General features: G+C 36.9%; 1 protein-coding gene across 3 annotated transcripts in view; it reads left to right on the forward strand.

The window, feature by feature from the left end:
- Positions 1-16,974, forward strand: part of TRPM6 (transient receptor potential cation channel subfamily M member 6) — a 93,739-nt gene that overhangs the window by 46,841 nt on the left and 29,924 nt on the right. For 2 of the 3 annotated variants that reach the window (XM_032441425.2, XM_085529929.1), the window contains 8 exons: positions 2,114-2,248; positions 3,406-3,534; positions 5,902-6,153; positions 7,083-7,257; positions 8,816-8,930; positions 10,480-10,679; positions 13,749-13,881; positions 15,387-16,531. In XM_032441425.2, coding sequence (XP_032297316.2) covers positions 2,114-2,248; positions 3,406-3,534; positions 5,902-6,153; positions 7,083-7,257; positions 8,816-8,930; positions 10,480-10,679; positions 13,749-13,881; positions 15,387-16,531 — 2,284 coding nt within the window. The remainder of the gene's footprint in view (positions 1-2,113; positions 2,249-3,405; positions 3,535-5,901; positions 6,154-7,082; positions 7,258-8,815; positions 8,931-10,479; positions 10,680-13,748; positions 13,882-15,386; positions 16,532-16,974) is intronic. The other variant, XM_032441426.2, reaches the window with a different exon arrangement.

The raw sequence follows: 16,974 nt of genomic DNA on the forward strand, positions 1-16,974 counted from the left end.
TTATTCATGGGTTATCTCTACTTTTCAGTCTCTTGAGCTAGTAGAGATATTATTTGAAGCACAAGAGAAGCACTGTGCTTTTGGTTTAGTCATGTGAACTGAATACTGAAGCACTCTAAGGGGTTGTGTATTTGCTCTGAAGTCATTAGATTTGAGTGTAGAGAGTCTCTAGCATAGGTGAAGACTTTTCCTGTTAAGATTTGAGCTCCTTGTGACTTCCACTAAGCAGTGCTGTTTGTCCTTTCTTTTTCTAATTCTTCACAAGGCATTCCTTGAACTAAAATTATCTAGAAGTTTTCAGCATGATGCAGATATCAGATGCAGAGAACTTCCACCTTGAAGGGGAAATGTTGATGGAGCACTGACCAGTTAAAACATGATTGTCAAATGAAATGTGTTGGGCAGTCTTGCTCTTCTTACTGCAGATGTGGTATAGTTTGCCTTGGACCTTCTTGGTTGACTTTCAATGTGTGCAAAATAAAAGAATGGATTATCATCTAGGGCTTTTGCTGCAGAATGACAGACCTGTCATTGCCTCATTACCTGTATTTTCTATCATCTCTGATGCGGAAAACTCTTCAAAGCTCTTACCTCTGCAGTGCCTGTCTAATATAGTCAGTTCAGAAAGTGCTTTCAGTGGGTTTTGGTAGCAGCTATGATTCAGATAAAAGGTGAGTTGTAATTACTTGCTTTAGAGACCCCCTGCAGTCTGGTAGAAGGCAATGCAACAATTTTTTTTCACACGCCCCACAAGGGCTGCTTCCCTTCTAAGCTAGCAATAGGCTTAACTGCTAATATAATACAGACAGTTGTTTAAAACAAAAGTCTGGCCTAGTTTTCTTAAATACTCTAATATGAAATATAGTAGAAAAAAGTATAGAACATTTTGTAAGTGTACATGTGCCTAACAGATCATTTTTTACACATTGTTATCAATTCTGCTTTCTTGGATATTGAAGTCTTTCATGGGACAGATTCTCTTTAATCTCAGAGGTTTTGGTGTTACTGTGTCAGGTGAGTCAGTATATCAGTTTCTCGGTTTTACTACTTTTCTGAATCAATGATGATGGGGAAAAAAAATCAGTTTTCTGCCCATAATTCAAGGAGGAATTGTATAATGGACACAAATGCCCATGTCCTGGAAATGCTATACTGCACATGTCTGCTAACATTAAGTCTTGGCATTAATAATAGCCTAGGCAGTTGGCTAACACTGAAAGAAAATAAAATGGTTTTTGTCAGACTGAAACAAAATAAAATTTTGTTTTCTCTGGCCATGCCCATCTATTATCTGTCTATAGTTTCCTAAGGGTACTCGGGTGCTCCACTTCATCTGTTGAAACTACTTTCAAATTCTTTTATCTATCTATCTATCTATCTATCTATCTATCTATCTATCTATCTATCTATCTATCTATCTGCCAATCTGCCTATCTATTTATTTATTTATTTTCTGTTGTCTGCTGCTGTGGGTCTGCAGCAGCTCAGATTCTTGTGTCTTGGGTTCCTGTACAAGTGTCAAATTGTGAATTTATTTTGTTGAGGAAGAAATTATCCATATTTTTTTCTAAGTGGATTTTGTGAGAGAATGCTTATTTCATCTTCATCTTCTAATGAGGCTTGTAATACATCAAAAATAGCAACTGGATTTTGTATTTATTACTTTATTGTCCTGACATTTTATGTGCAAATACATTCAGATTGTGCACAGTGGACTGAATGACGGTACTTATTCCTTTGTTTCATAATGCCACACTGATGTGAATGGGTTTCTAGTCAGCACACTTAAGGCAAATTGAAAGTTGCTATTTGTCTGTGTTTTAGAGGCAGAGGGGGATAAGTGACTTGCTGAAGGAGAAATGTGTCAGAGACAGGAGCAGGTTTAAGTCTGCTGATCTCTACCTGTCTGCTGCCCGTAGTCGAAAAAGCAAACACTGGAAGATATTTGTAGTAGAAAAGTGGTGATGGTTGTAACGACATAAAATCAAGGTAGAGTCATTTTTTTAGAGATTCTGAGCAAAACTTAGTCATTTGTGTGTTCTGCTAACATAACACAACATTTGCTGTCATAGACTATGCTTTCTTACTTCTAAAATGCTCTTTCCTTTTAAAGAAAGATTGTGATGTGGAGAAGGTAGCTCAGTCATCTGATGAAAGACATATATACAATGGACAAGGAAACCTGTCAGGCCCTAGAAAAATCTATGAGTTCTACAATGCACCGATTGTCAAGTTCTGGTTTCACACGGTGGGTCATTGCACAGGAACTTGATTGCCAAAATTCTTCTCTGATTTCTCAAATACTACTTGATTCCACTTGTTCTTTGCCCAGCATGGATTTACAATCACTAGGTGGTGGTGGGGAGTGGCAAAAGATGTGAATGCTTCTCTTGCAATCTTGCAATTGCATGAAAATCTTTTCAGCTAAAATCGTATAGCTGGTATTTAAAAAGCAAAGAAACAGCACACCCATTAAGAAAAAAAAAAAGAAAAAAAAAAGAAAAAAAAAGAAAGTAAGACTGAAGCAGAGCTTTTTTACAGTGTATAACTGCCAGTGTAAAGATAAATTTGAAAATGACTTCTCATGCATAAACTATCACAAATATTTTTTCCTCTTTATTTAGGAACTCTTCCTTGAAGCTGTGAAAATTAATCTAGAAACAATCATTTGCTATAGAGCATTTATTGAATAAATTTTCATTTTATGCTATATGTGTTCATTAAATCAATTTTAGTTACTAACCCTGTAGTAGAACTTAGGATATTTAAGATCTACCTGTCTATAAGGTCAGGCTACTGTTTATGTAAACTGTTAATCCTTTAACAGTCAACTACTTTATACATTTTTAATCTCAGACATAGTTATTGCATGGTTTGATACCTTTAAAATATGTTTGCTATTGATTTTGTTCTTTTTGTGTTTTGGAAGGCACTTATTAACCAGTTGTGATTCAGACAACTTTGAGAATGGTTACTTGCTCCTACTTATGGTCGGGATAGCAATGTAGCAGTGCCTTTATATTCAAGTAACAGTGTGTGGATAGTTAAGATTTAGACAGAAAGATAGGTAGATAATTAGAAAGATAGATTATTATTATAATTAGAAAGAAAGATAGTCTATTATTTCATATTGTGTGGCTGGGGCCTAGGTGAATTTGCACTGCAGCAGTTTGTCTTCTGCTTCTGTTTTTTGAGCACCAAAGCACAAGTTTGCTTATGTTTAAGGGTTTCCTCATAAAAATACTTTGAAGAGCTGGGTTCAAAAATATTGAAGTGCTCCAGTTGTTTGAGTATATTATATTCGAAGTGTATTTGGTTATACTCAGGGTAATAATTTGTTGGTATGTCTGTAGAAATCTGTTGGAGGTTTTCATGCATCTGTATTATATACTGATTGTTTTTTAGATGGCGTACATGGCCTTTCTCATGCTCTTTACTTACACTGTGTTGGTGAAAATGGAACCAAGACCAAGTGTGCAGGAGTGGCTTGTTATTATTTATATTTTCAGCACTGCCATTGAAAAAGTCAGAGAGGTAAGCTATATTTTTTATATAACTTCCCTTATATAAAGAATATATTTTAAAACACAAAATAAAACTGTCTAGAGGATGCCAAATCTCAAATTCTCCCTTGAAGGGAGTTTAGTGGAAGAAATAGACTTGCATAGGGTATTTTATTTCTGTTATTTATTTATTTATTTATTTTCAATAGAAAGATCATTACTTGTGCTTTCAAAGTAGATCTTACAACATGTTCTTAAATATCTTCTTCTTTTTTCTTTCTTTCTTTCTTTCTTTCTTTCTTTCTTTCTTTCTTTCTTTCTTTCTTTCTTTCTTTCTTTCTTTCTTTCTTTCTTTCTTTCTTTCTTTTAAATTTTTTTATTTTTATTTTATTTCTTTCTTTCTTTCTTTTAAATTTTTTTATTTTTATTTTTTTCTGGGTAAGTCACTGTATGGTGCAGCTTTCTTGAAAATAATTGTGCAAAACTGGAATTTTGAGCCCCAGCGTAAAGAACTAGATCACTAGGTTACCCATAATGAATATGAAATTTGTCAAAAGATATCAATCACTTTGGATGCGTTATCAAACATGGTATGTAGAGTAGTCTAAGGATTTCCACCAAGTTTAACTGACTTGTGTGCATCAGTGTAGGTTGGGGGCTGATCTGCTGGAAGGGAGCTCTGTGGGGAAGGACCTAGGTGTCCTGATGGAAAACAGGTTTCCCATGAAGCAGCAGTGTCCCTTGTGGACAAGAAAACCAGTGGTATCCTGGGGGTGCATTATGAAAAGTGTGGCCAGCAGTTTGAAGAAGATTATCCACTCCTTATACTCTGCAGTGGTGAGGCCACATCTGGAGAACTGTATCCAGGCTCCCCCATTGAGGGAGACAGGATAGAGTCCAGTGGAGTGGTGTAAAAATGTTTAGAGGCATGGAGCATCTCTTGTACGAGGAACGGATAAGGGATGTGGGACTATTTAGCCTGGAGGAGACTGAAAGGGAAAGACCACGGTCTTTTTGATGGTACTCAGCAGCAGGATAGTAGTTTATGTGTAGTTTATGTGGCTTTTAGAAGGAAAAAACTGGAACAAAGCATTCACTATTATGAATGAATAACTGACTTTGTTACAACAGATAACTCAGACATCAGTGTGAAAGATGTGAAGAATTTTAAAGCTAATCAGGAATACTATGTGTATATTGAAGTAGGGAAGAACATAGTATTTTATGACTGCATGAGAGAAAACTGAAGTACAAGGACTGTATAACTGGAGAATATAAGGAAAAATAAATGTCAAGAATTTTGAAGATCACTGTTGTGTTGTTGCCCTGTGCTGATAGTTGGGCAGTGGAAACACCAGCTCTTTTTTCTTACATTAACATTCATTAAAGACTTTGAAATTCATTTCTTCCTGATATTCTTTGTTTGTGTACTAGTTGTTGACAGCTGTCAGAATCTTCATAGGGCAACGTGTCTAACTTACTGTCTAATTAAATGCTGAGGGTTTGATTATATATAACTACAAGCCTCCATTTCTCTAGTTTGTATCAAATAATGGTTAAAGCCTTAAACCCTGATCCTTGTTTCTCACATGAGTTTCTCCAGCTGAACTGAGTAGGATCACTTGCTTACGTGAATATTTTCAAATGCATAAATTATTGCAGGATAAGGGCATAGTGTTTAATAATCTTTCCTTCACTTGGTACTTATCAGTATGATCTTACATAGCACTGCATTATTGGTCTCACTCATGCAGTGTGCAGAGATTTTATTTACAGCCTCCCAAAGATTCCACTTCACACATTTGCTCAGTGAAGCTTAAAATCCCTTTGGGGCACCTCACAGTTCAAGGAGCAAACACTTCATTCTTTACCTTGCTAGTTGCCAGCACTGTTTTTTAGTGTGTCCTTGGTGTAATGCAAGGATCTTACTTTGTATTTTTGGTCCGAAAAAAAAAGGAATAAATTGTTTTCCCATCGAGGTCAGACTTTTCCATGACTGTGGGCTTTTGAAAGTTCTGCAGCAGGTCATATCTATCTCTCTAGAAAATACTAATTAATTTATAATGATAAACATACATAACAGTTTTCTACTGCTTGCTGTTTTCTGCTGAGGAACGTGCTCTTCAGTGTCTGGGTACAAGCTTAGAATTTACTGTTCATTAGGAATAACTATCTATCTTATTTGTCTTGGCATATTTGAGTGATATGATACTAGGGATTAAATCTAAACCTCAGTGAGGGTTGAACTGCATTATGTAGTATGTGGGCCTGCAAAAAATAGAGAAAAGAGGGGAAAAAAAGAGATAGATTTCCAAACATTATGAAACAGTTCAGACAAAGAAAGTTAACGTGATTTTCATGGATTTCTATTCCTCACATTCTACCACATTCTATTCAGGTGTGTATCTCAGAGCCTGGAAAATTCCGCCAGAAAGTGAAGGTGTGGATTTATGAATACTGGAATTTTACTGATACTTTAGCTATCATCCTGTTTATGATTGGTTTTGGCTTGCGCTGGTCTCAGCCCCCTGTTCAAACAGCAGGGCGGCTACTTTACTGCTTGGATATAATATTTTGGTATGCTCGGCTCCTTGATCTTTTTGCTGTGAATCAGCATGCTGGCCCATATCTGACAATGATTGGGAAAATGGTAAGTATTATACTTTGGAACAATTTTCTCATGACATCTATTGAGATACCTTTAAGGCTAGCAGTGTCAGAAAAGAGCAATAGACAAAGGAGATGTTACCTAATAACTCACAGTGAACGTGTTACCTGAAACTACCATGATTCTTTCTGTTTGTGACTTGACAATAATCAGATTTCAGTTTATTCACAAAAGCCTTTTTCATTTAGAGTGTTCCTAGTTTTAGTTCCTTAGAGAAGGGTTGTATCTGAGTTGAGTTTCTAATCCAGCCTGATAGTAGGAGGAAGAAAAATTACCATGTCTTGAAGATAGGCTCATTACTATAGATAATTCCCCTAGCTCTTGGAAACTGCCTCATTATTATTTTACATTTTGATTCAAGTAATTATACTCCATTTTTAGTTGGCAAAATTTCTCTGAGATCAAAGTTAATTTTTTTTCTCTTTTGGTATCTGAACTGCTGCTGAACTATTGACTAGTCTTGAGGGACATATGCAGATTCCCACTGTAGTTTCCCTCAGATATTATGAGCTATCTGATTAATATTTTTACATTCTGTCTTGCATAGTAATTCTGATTCAGTGTTAGAAGGCAAAATCAGTTTTTCCTTACTGTCAATTTGGAAAATGATACCATGGAACAAAAGCACCATCACAAGGCCTCTGCATTTTTCAAATCTTACTTAAGATCTTAAGAAAGATTTGAACAGCAAGTAGGACCTGTGGTCTTTTTAGTTCAGAATGATTATAACTTCTAGAAAACATTTTTATTTCCTGCAATGTATTAGACTGTTGACCTTGTTTTTGTATTCCAGTCTGTAAAAGCAGTAACTGATAATCTTCCTTAAAATGTATTTGCATATATATATGTATATATATATATATGTATAAAAGTTTACATATAATTAACACTGATAATTCTCAAATGCCTAGACAGCAAATATGTTCTATATTGTGGTCATGATGGCCATAGTTCTGCTGAGTTTTGGCGTCTCACGAAAGGCAATCCTTTCACCAGAAGAACCTCCCTCTTGGACTCTGGCACGAGATATTGTATTTCAGCCCTACTGGATGATGTTTGGTGAGGTCTATGCTGGAGAAATTGATGGTAGGTAGTTTAAATGTTCACTTTGGACTGATAGCTTTGACTTCATATTGGATTATTCAAACGGTTTTGATTCCAAGATATGTATAGCATTAATTTTTAAAATTGCTTGATTAAAGATGAGAATATATGTTTACTTGTATAAAATGAAGTCTAAACTTTAAAATTTTCAAATTTAACTTTTGAAATGAAATATATTACAAGGCTCAGAGCAAAGCACTTAGGGACTAATAATAAGCTAATTCTTGATGAGGGAATTTGACAGTTAAGAGAGTTTGTGATTAGGATAGTCAAAAGCTGCTGATCTTTTGGAGAAAAGACTGCAAAGTTGCCTTAAGGGGAAATAGAATAAAGGGGAAAGAAGAAAGGAAAGAAAATAATGGAAAATGTTTTTTCACCATGGTAAGAGTTACCTGGCATCCTTCTTAAGCAGATCAACCAGTTAAGCATAAAAATGAATGGATTAATTGAATAGAAAAGATGTTATATTCTTGATTATGACTTTGACCTTGATTCAGTAAAGGAGAAGAACCAGTCACCCCAGTAGATTTTTCATTATGATAGACTGAAAGCACTCTGATCCTACTTCTAAGTGATGGGTGCAAAAATAATAGTCTTTGAAACAGAAAAGAAAGTACACGGGTAGAAATAGATATTTAAGATAAATAGTTCAGCTTAGGCCTACTTCTTTTAAATAATTAAGGATGCAACATCTGTTTTCATTGCTGGAACTGTCACATGACAGATATGTGTCTTGGTTGTGTAAGTCAAAATACTTTTAATAAAAGTGCAGCACTAATCTTCACTATTTAATACATTTTATCACTCAGTAATACTAAGCTTTTTGAAGTTTGATTCAGAGATGATTTCTCTAATGAACCTGTATGCTGTGAAGTGTCTCCTGAGTTTAGGGCTACTGTGTTATAAATGTGTTTTAAACTTTTTCAGAGGTTAATTTGACTAAAAAATTATACACATTGGGGAACTTTTATTTTGATAGTTCAAAACAAACAAACAAATAAACAAATTAGGAGGGATCTCTTATTTACTGTAAAATATAAAAAATATCCATAGCCACATGTACATTTGCACATGAATTAATTTGTTCTTACTGAAGCTATAAAGGATTAATACTTCAGTATCGATAAAAGTCTTGCAGCAGTATTTTTTTTCTGCAATGGAGTCAGTGAAAGCTTTGTGACTTACTTTAAAGATCAGTTGCTTTAAGGATCAGTTTCAGTTTACATGCATGTTATCTCTCAAATATATTGCAGTTACACTATTTTTTCACTTATCAAAAAGTCGCGTTGTCTGGTATAATAACCGGTATGTATGAAATGGTGTCTAAATCTTCTAAGTAACAACATAAGCTATGAGACAGTAGGATCACGAAGAGCTCTCCTATTTTCCTTATGTGAAGATAGAGTTTTAAAATGTATTGTTTGTTTGTTGAAGTTACCAATGACAGACTATTTTTTTTCCTCAGGCAAACGAGCAGAATATGCCCATGCCATGCTCTAATTTGGTTTCCTTGCTAATGGTGTATGTCCTTCTCTTTCAGTTTGCGAAACCAATCAAGACTGTCCTCCTGGCTCCTTCCTCACACCATTCCTTCAAGCTGTCTACCTGTTTGTGCAGTACATCATCATGGTCAACTTACTCATTGCTTTCTTTAAGTATGTACCTTTGTTATATTACTGAAAAAGAAAACAAAAAAACACAGCACAAAAACATCCAAAACAAAATACCCCCCAACAAAACAAAGACAAATAATAGACATTCTGCCAACACTTCTCTGTTGGCTGTTTTGTGGTTTGAATCGAATCTGACAGTGGACAGCTCTACTTGGCAAATAAGCAACTTTAATTCAGCTCTGAAATAATTTGTCTTTTGTTCTTAAAAAATGTATTTGTTGCACTGACAGCCTATATAATTTTCCTCACAAGGTGGCACAAGATTTAAATTAGCAGATAATAAGGGAAGGGAGTAATGACCTTGAAGGAGCATGCTCTTCGTTTAGGAAGTTCGAAAATTCCTGTTCCATGAAATTTACTGTGGTCTAGAACTGAAATCTAACTATAGTGCATTGAACTATCTGCTGCCAAAGTAGGAGGTTTTATTAATATCTTTATAGTGATTCTAACCTTTTGAGTTTTAGCAAGGAAACCATTGCAGCAGATCAAGTTCTGGGTCAATATTAGTAAAGAACAGTGTAACCCAAGTTGTTAATTTTTTCTTTTCTAGAATTATAGAATTTCTGGGGAAGTCAGATGTAGGTTGAAAAAATTTCTAAACTAGAAGTGTAGTGATTAATATTCAGGAAAACTGAATGATCAAAACTCATTCTATTCCCAGTTCCAATTAGAAATCCCTTTCTTTAAATTATGGCGAGGCATTAATTTTTATTTTATTTTTTATTTTTTCTTTAATACACAGTTGTAGAATTGTGATTTGAATTATTTCTAGATTTGAACCTTTAGCAATGATGATATATTAAACCTTCTGCTTAGTGATTTGATTGTTTCAGAAGTGGGACTGATAATGAGTGTGAGCAATATATTTAATTATGCTCCCAAAAGCAAAACTGATGTTTTTGTGAAAATACGCTGAGTGTTTAGTTTGACAGTGCAACTGAAATTGAAGTGCCAGAGGCCACGATGTTGCTTTCCTGTACTTGAATCAGTCATAGTGCAGAGAATTTTCTGTGCAACAGAAAAAGCATTTTTAGTGATGTCACTACTCCAAAGAGTACCCCACAGAGGAATTGCTTATTTAGCTGACTCTAAAAGCACATATTTTGTTGTAGGAGTGCACTAAAAAGGCAGCAGAAATACTGTTAACATTTTTCCCTTAGCTTGACTCGTGTACTTAATCCAGTCCAAAGAGGCAGACAATGTTGAATTCCCATGTAGACTATGTATTACAGTTTAAATAATCTGGTTGAGATTTCAAAGACACTTTAGGGATATTTTTTTGCCCAGTTCCCATTAATGTGAATGGGAATTGTATCTCACAATTTGTTAGGCAGCTTTGAAGATCTCATTCTCTGTGCTGTAGCTGCCGGCACATGCTGCTTTGTTAAATGAAAGCTGCTAAGCTGATTTACTTCACTGGAGGAATGGGACTTTTGTGTCACATCAGATCTTTAGACAGGCATCTTGTGCTGTATTCAGAAGATTCCTCATGGAAATGTTTTACCATTCTTACCCCTTTATGTCTTCTCAGTAATGTTTATTATGATTTGAAATCCATATCGAACAAGCTCTGGAAGTACAACCGGTACCGCTACATTATGACCTATCATGAGAAGCCATGGCTGCCTCCACCTTTCATTCTCCTCAGCCACATTGGACTTCTGATAAACCACATCTTCCGCCATCAACCCTCAAATGAGTCTGATCAAGAGGAAGGTGACGTTGGACTGAGTAAGCAGAGCTAATCAAAGGGCCAGCAAAAATAGCTTATAAAGAATATTTTGCCAGCCTCACATCACTTTGTAGCTCAGTTTTTCAAGAAAGAGATTTTCCAGGCAAGCAGCTGTTTTCATTTGCAAACCAGAATTTAGTGTACCTATGACAGGATTTGTAGGAAAAAAAGTGACTAGGGGAATGTGTTTCTTTTTATTTGGCTTTTGCTTTGCTTATTGTGCATCTGTTAAGATGTAATATGGATAGTAACAGTGAAGAACTTTGGCTCTGACTCTCAGTTTTAACTTTCTTTGTGCTCAGTCATAGCTATTTTAATTACAGTTCACCTATCATTGGCAAGAAGATGTTGTAGATATATCACAACTCAGAGGTGAAATAACATGATGCTTACTTTTTCTGTAGTATAGAATGACTCCTTTTTTTTTTTTTTTTTTTTTAAAGAAACAGTACTGGAAACCTACATTTTTGCACATTTATCCTAAAAAGACTATCAATTCCTATTTGATTCCCCAAAGTTACAAATGCTTTTGATAACCCCGTATTTTTCTTCTAATAATGTTTAATGACTTTTTCCCCATATATTCTCCATATACCATTACGTTTTCACACTTTCTTTATTCTGGAGCTTAGACAGTTGGGGTTCATGGTTCATAAAGTAAAAAGGTTAAGTGAAAATCCAGTGGGTGGGATAAGATTCCTGCTCTCAATTCCTTTTATAATGAGAATCATGTATTTAAGTTAGTTTAGGGTATTTTGAAGTTAGAGGTTCTCATAAAAGATGCTTCAGCAAGTGACACTCCTTGACTTCTTATGGAGTGCATTGCATGTGTGTGGAATCCATTCTCGACTTCTATGGCATCAATTGGGGATGTGATACCTGGCATTTGAGGACATATTTCTGCATTGTGTAACAAAACTTGTTTGTAGATGTAAAAGAGCTACAAGGGAAGCATCCTTCTAGATTTTCCGAGTCTCTGGGGAAACACGGTTAATAGAAGGAAACTTCAGCTTGCTAAATCTTTGATCACTCACAGTGTAGTATAATTATGCTATGTTATAATTATGTTATGTTTAAGCCTGGTTGTTAATGTGCCAGCATCAGTTTGTTGTGGATAGCAACATGAAGAATAATGTCCAGAACAAAAACCTATGTAGTACTTCACAGTTGTTGCCTCCTATGGAAATGGAGAGTTAATATGGAATGTGAGAAAGGTGCAAAGCCTGAGTACAGATGGATGTTGATGGATGTTGTGAGACATCACAGAATCCTTCGATCTCACTGCCTTCCAGTCTCTTTGTGCATTGGCTCACCACTGCAATTTAAGCTTGTCCCCTTCACCTTTCCCAACATGGACTTCTCTGTAACCAGGTCCTTCCGAATGCCTCTTCATGGCAAAGCTGGCTCCTTTTGTCCCTCTGTATCTAGAAAATCTATCAGGAACAGGCATAATCATAGAGGAATTGAGTCATTGAGAGTCACTGAGAATGTCAAGATGGGGAACAAGTACTCAGCAGTGTGGCCTGGTGAATGGAGGGGCAAGCATGGGAGTGAGAAGATGGAGTAGGTGGTAACTGTAACCAAATCTAATCATAGGGAATGTTTTTGCATATACACAGCTTTGTGCTTTATGCAGCAGAGAACATTCTTGATACCTAATAACTGATCTGATCAGACCCTTCTTGGGTTACAATTCATTCAAGATTTTCCCTATTGAACATGAAACTGAAGATGTCTGCCTCACAGATTCCAAAATTTACAGATTTACAGGTTTCAAAAGTGAGCCTAACTAATCAGTACTGAAGCAGCTTTACTACTGCTCCTCAGCTCGGCTCCTTCATGGATGAATGCATCAGCCTGCTTTTGAAGTATCACTGCTCTTTCTATATGCAAGTTTAGTGTAAGCTGCTGACAGAACACAGTGAGTTTCTTGCTTGCAAGGTACATTAGGCATCAGACTCGAAGTCTGCTTAGCACATTCAGAAGTCCTTGGATAGAAGCTCGTATCTTGCCAACACTTTTCTCAGAAAGTGAATTTTTTCCCATTTGTATGCTCTTGTATTCCTTTTCTATATGCCTGCATATTGCTTGAAAACTTCCTTGCACTTAAATTTTTGGTGTGATTAAACAATTGTTTTTAGCAATGGGGATCCAGTGCCACCCTGTGGAAAATCAATGAAAATTCCTCATAGAGAAAGTGAAATCTTTGAAGCAAGGTTACAAAGAGGTCTGAGGCAAAAGGAACTTAGCAGGTGATCCAGTGTCACTCAGAACATGGTGTGGTGCTCCCCTGGGATGCTGTTTGTTACTGCTGTATGCACCTGTTACAAACACAGCCATGTTGCTTGGCATAGACAGTTTATTGCAAGCACAGTGGGAACTCTGATGTTTAAAAAGAAAATCAGAAAGAAGCTTGGAAGACAGAATTTGTATCAGCGAAGTTGCTCTCCTTCATATGCATTTCTTCACACTGACTTATAATTGATCCATACTCTCAGAAATTTTACTATGTGTACTAGAAGAATAGCATTGTGAGCAACCTAACCTGTGGAGTTTTAAATTTTGAATGTTTTTTTTTTTTTTTTCCCCTCCAAGTAGTCCTGTTTAATATTTTATGCCTATGAAAATTTAAAGCAATAAAGTGAAAAAAGCCTTCACAGCTCTGAATAAATACCTGAGAAATACTTTGTCAAAGATCATTAAGGTACATTCCTTAATGATTGCCTGGACCAAATTGCAGTAATATCTTCATAAGTCTTATATACTTCTATATAAGTTTTGTGAGTCTGGGAGTTTGTGAACAGTCAGTATGCAATACCGAGTCTTTAAAAGGCAATACAACAGAATTCTTGTCAGTAGGGTTTTGTTCTCTGCCAAATTGAAGATGAAAAACACGCTTACGAGTATTTGGCATGTTTGAACTTTTTCATAATGCTATATTCCATGGAATTAGGTCTGTTGTCAAAGGAGGGGAAGGAAATCTGTTTTGACAGGTGTTTTTTTCTCATGGACACTTTTAAGCAGTTGCATTTGTTACCACACTTCTTACTGACCTCTACTTTATTCAGAGCTGTACCTGAGTGATGACGAGTTGAAGAAACTCCATGACTTTGAGGAACAATGTGTAGAAAAATACTTTCATGAGAAGAATGAAAGCTTGAGTTCCAGTGACAGTGAAAGGATCCGTGTGACTACAGAAAGGTGTGTTTTGCTTCACATTTGTGCTCTTTGTATACATTTGTTCTATAAAAAGACTTGTAATGATTTTTAGCAGGTTATCTCCATTATGAAAATGAGAGGCATGTGTAGACCCTACTAATTTGATGGAAATGTAACTTTTCTGTTTGAACCAAATGGTGTGCCTGGCTGGGAAACCTTGCTGGCATAACTGTATCCCTGCATATTTGTAGACCGTGCAGGTGATTAATGGATTTTATATATTAATGTGGTTTTATAGTGACTGGCAGCCACACCTCTCTCTCACTACTTCCCCTCCTCAAAAGAGTGAGGGGAGAAAGCATGATATAAAGGGCTCAAGTGATAAGGACAGAAAGATTGCACACCAGTTACCATTATGGGCAAAACAGACTCAGCGTAGCATGATTAATATAATTTATTGCTTATGACTAACAGACTAGAGCAGTGAGAAATTAAAATCAAACTAAAAACACATGTCCCACATCCACTATCTTCTACCTCCTTCTCTTCCAGACAGAGAAGGGGTATGTGTGCTGTTGTGATTCCATAGTGGTTCTTCATCAACCACTCTCTTATAATCACTCCCTTTCTCTGCTCCATGCGATGTCTCTCCTACTGTGTGCTGTCCTCTCTGATCTGATCCCACATGGGCTTCCTACAGGCTACAGCTTTCTGAGCACTGCTCCAAAATGGCTCTGTACCATGGGGACTATCATTCAGGAGTGAACTACTTCAGCACAGGAGGTAGCTGCTTCCCCAGCCCTCCTGCTCCATGTGGTCTACAGCTCTGCCCAGGGCTGCTGCTGAGGGGGCTCTCCATGGGCTGTACCTCAGTTGGTGATCAGTTTTATTGAGCTTTTGGTTGAATACTGCATCTCCTAGTTATTCAGTGACAAAGAAAAACTCCTTTTGCTCATTGCCTGGAGCTGGTTCTTTGTTGTCTCAATGACAGAGTACCAGACAGAGTATCTTTAACAGATGTAAAGATAATTAATTGGTTAAAAAGATACTGTTTCAGGCCAAGAAGTTCTTGTGTGGTTCACTGGAAATTTGAAGACCATTAGAAAGGCTTTGCTTCTTTTGCAGCTGATTTTTTTCTTTAAGATAACTGATATCATCAAATGTACAAAATATGTTCCAAAAGGCTGTACAAGTTGTTGAGAGAATCATTTACCTAGCAGTTTACAGTATTTGAGAAATGGAACAGTATCTGTAGAGTATCTGTAGCATGAATCATATAACCACTCACGTTGGAAAAGATCATCGATTCCAATCATGATCTAACCACACTACCCTAACTGCTAAATAATGTCCTGAAAGGTAACCGACTAAAAAGAAATACTGTACTGATTTTATGTTCTTACAGCATTTACACTTGCAACACACCATTTCTAAAGCTTTGTCCTCTTGTCCATGGTTAGTGGTTCTATAGCATTATATGGGGATTAGTAGAAATGTGTTAATTATCTGGTAAAGATATTTTAAATATCACTTATTTTTCCATCTAGAGTGGAGGAGATGTTTCTTCAGTTGAAAGAAGTGTATGAGAAGGTATTTTATATCAAGGAATCTTTACTCTCCTTGGACAGCCAGCTGGGACATTTGCAAGACCTGTCTGCTTTGACAGTGGACATCCTGAAAGTGCTTTCAGCTGTAGACACACTGCAGGTGGAAGAAGCCTTACTGACTGATAAAAAACATAGATCCTGTAGAAAGCTGCCCCACAGTTGGAGCAATGCTCTCTATTCCAAGACTCTGAGCAGTCTAGAATGTTTTTATGACAAGAAGTATCACTATTACAGCATGCCACCCTCACTCTTACGGAGCTTGGTGAGGAGTCAGTGGCCATCAGAATGTAAAGACCACATACTAAGGACTGAGAGTGACAAGTTGGTAGAAGACATTTCTCAGAAGATAGAAATAGAAAGTGATGGTACACTTACTTCAGGTGTGTCCTCTGAGGCAAAGTCATCCCCCAGACATGGACAATTTTTGCTAGTTCCTCCCGATCACCAGCGAGCACCTTTATCTGACACCATCACCTTAAACTTGTCCTTTTCAAGCACTCCTACCAAGTACCAGGAAGATATATTTAGTGATGGACTGCAAAGCAGCATTGCTGTGCAGCAAAACCTGCAAAGCATCAGCCTTGTTGAAAAAGAGCCAGAAGATTATCAGTGGAGCCAGAGAGACTTTATTATTCATCTGCCATCAGAAAAGACTAATGCCACAGATGCTGATCGTTTTCTCAGTCTCCAGACATCACTTGAAGTCAGAGAAAATGCAGCACCCAAATGTGATGGCAGGGAAGAAACTGAAGGTGGTTACGTGAACTGGGGATTCTCTGAAGGTGATGAAAAAGGGGTTTTCAGCTCAAGGAAGAAAAAGAAGAAGGACCTGTGCATACATTCCACCTTTAAGTGTGACTGTAGTTGTACAGGTAGACCTCCCACACACATACAGATAAAAGAATCCAAGCCCTTCTCCTATAACTCTGACAGCTCAAGGCACAGTGTCATCGTCTCTGAGAATAAACTGAAACACAGCACCTCCTGGATCAGCCCACTCTGGAAGCAGTGGAGTTTCTGCAGGAACAACAGCTTACCATCCCCTAAAAAAGCAAGAAGAGGGAAAACCTTCAAGGCCATAGGTGGTAATAATAAAGCACTATACCTCTACAGCATCTTTTGTTGAGAAACTCGAGGCGTTATTAAAAAGTGTCTCTTTGGCACCTCAGCTGTGGTTGAGGGTAGTAAGCAGGCAGTTATTCATTCAAGTTCTTTGTGCTGGGAATCACTGATGTGGGGGAGTTCTAAAGTATGCATGATATCTGAGCTGGGCAGCAGCATGGTGTCAGCCACAAAACAGTCTCAACCTGATTTTTGACATCTCACAGCTTTACCTACACAGTTGTTGTGTCAGAGGAACTGTACTGTTCTTGGGTGGCTTCCTGCCCATGTGAAGTGATATAAGAGTTACAGAAAACAGAAGAAATTACAGAATCCCTAATAGATGTGTTGACATTATCGTAAGTCTGAAGTTTTTGTTGAGAATGAATAGGTATACACTTCTATTGCAGGCTTAAAATCTTCCCTA

This window comes from Coturnix japonica, chromosome Z (genome assembly GCF_054131305.1).
Source record: "Coturnix japonica strain WE chromosome Z, WE-NBRP24, whole genome shotgun sequence".
In the NCBI taxonomy this organism is placed as follows: Eukaryota; Metazoa; Chordata; class Aves; order Galliformes; family Phasianidae; genus Coturnix; species Coturnix japonica.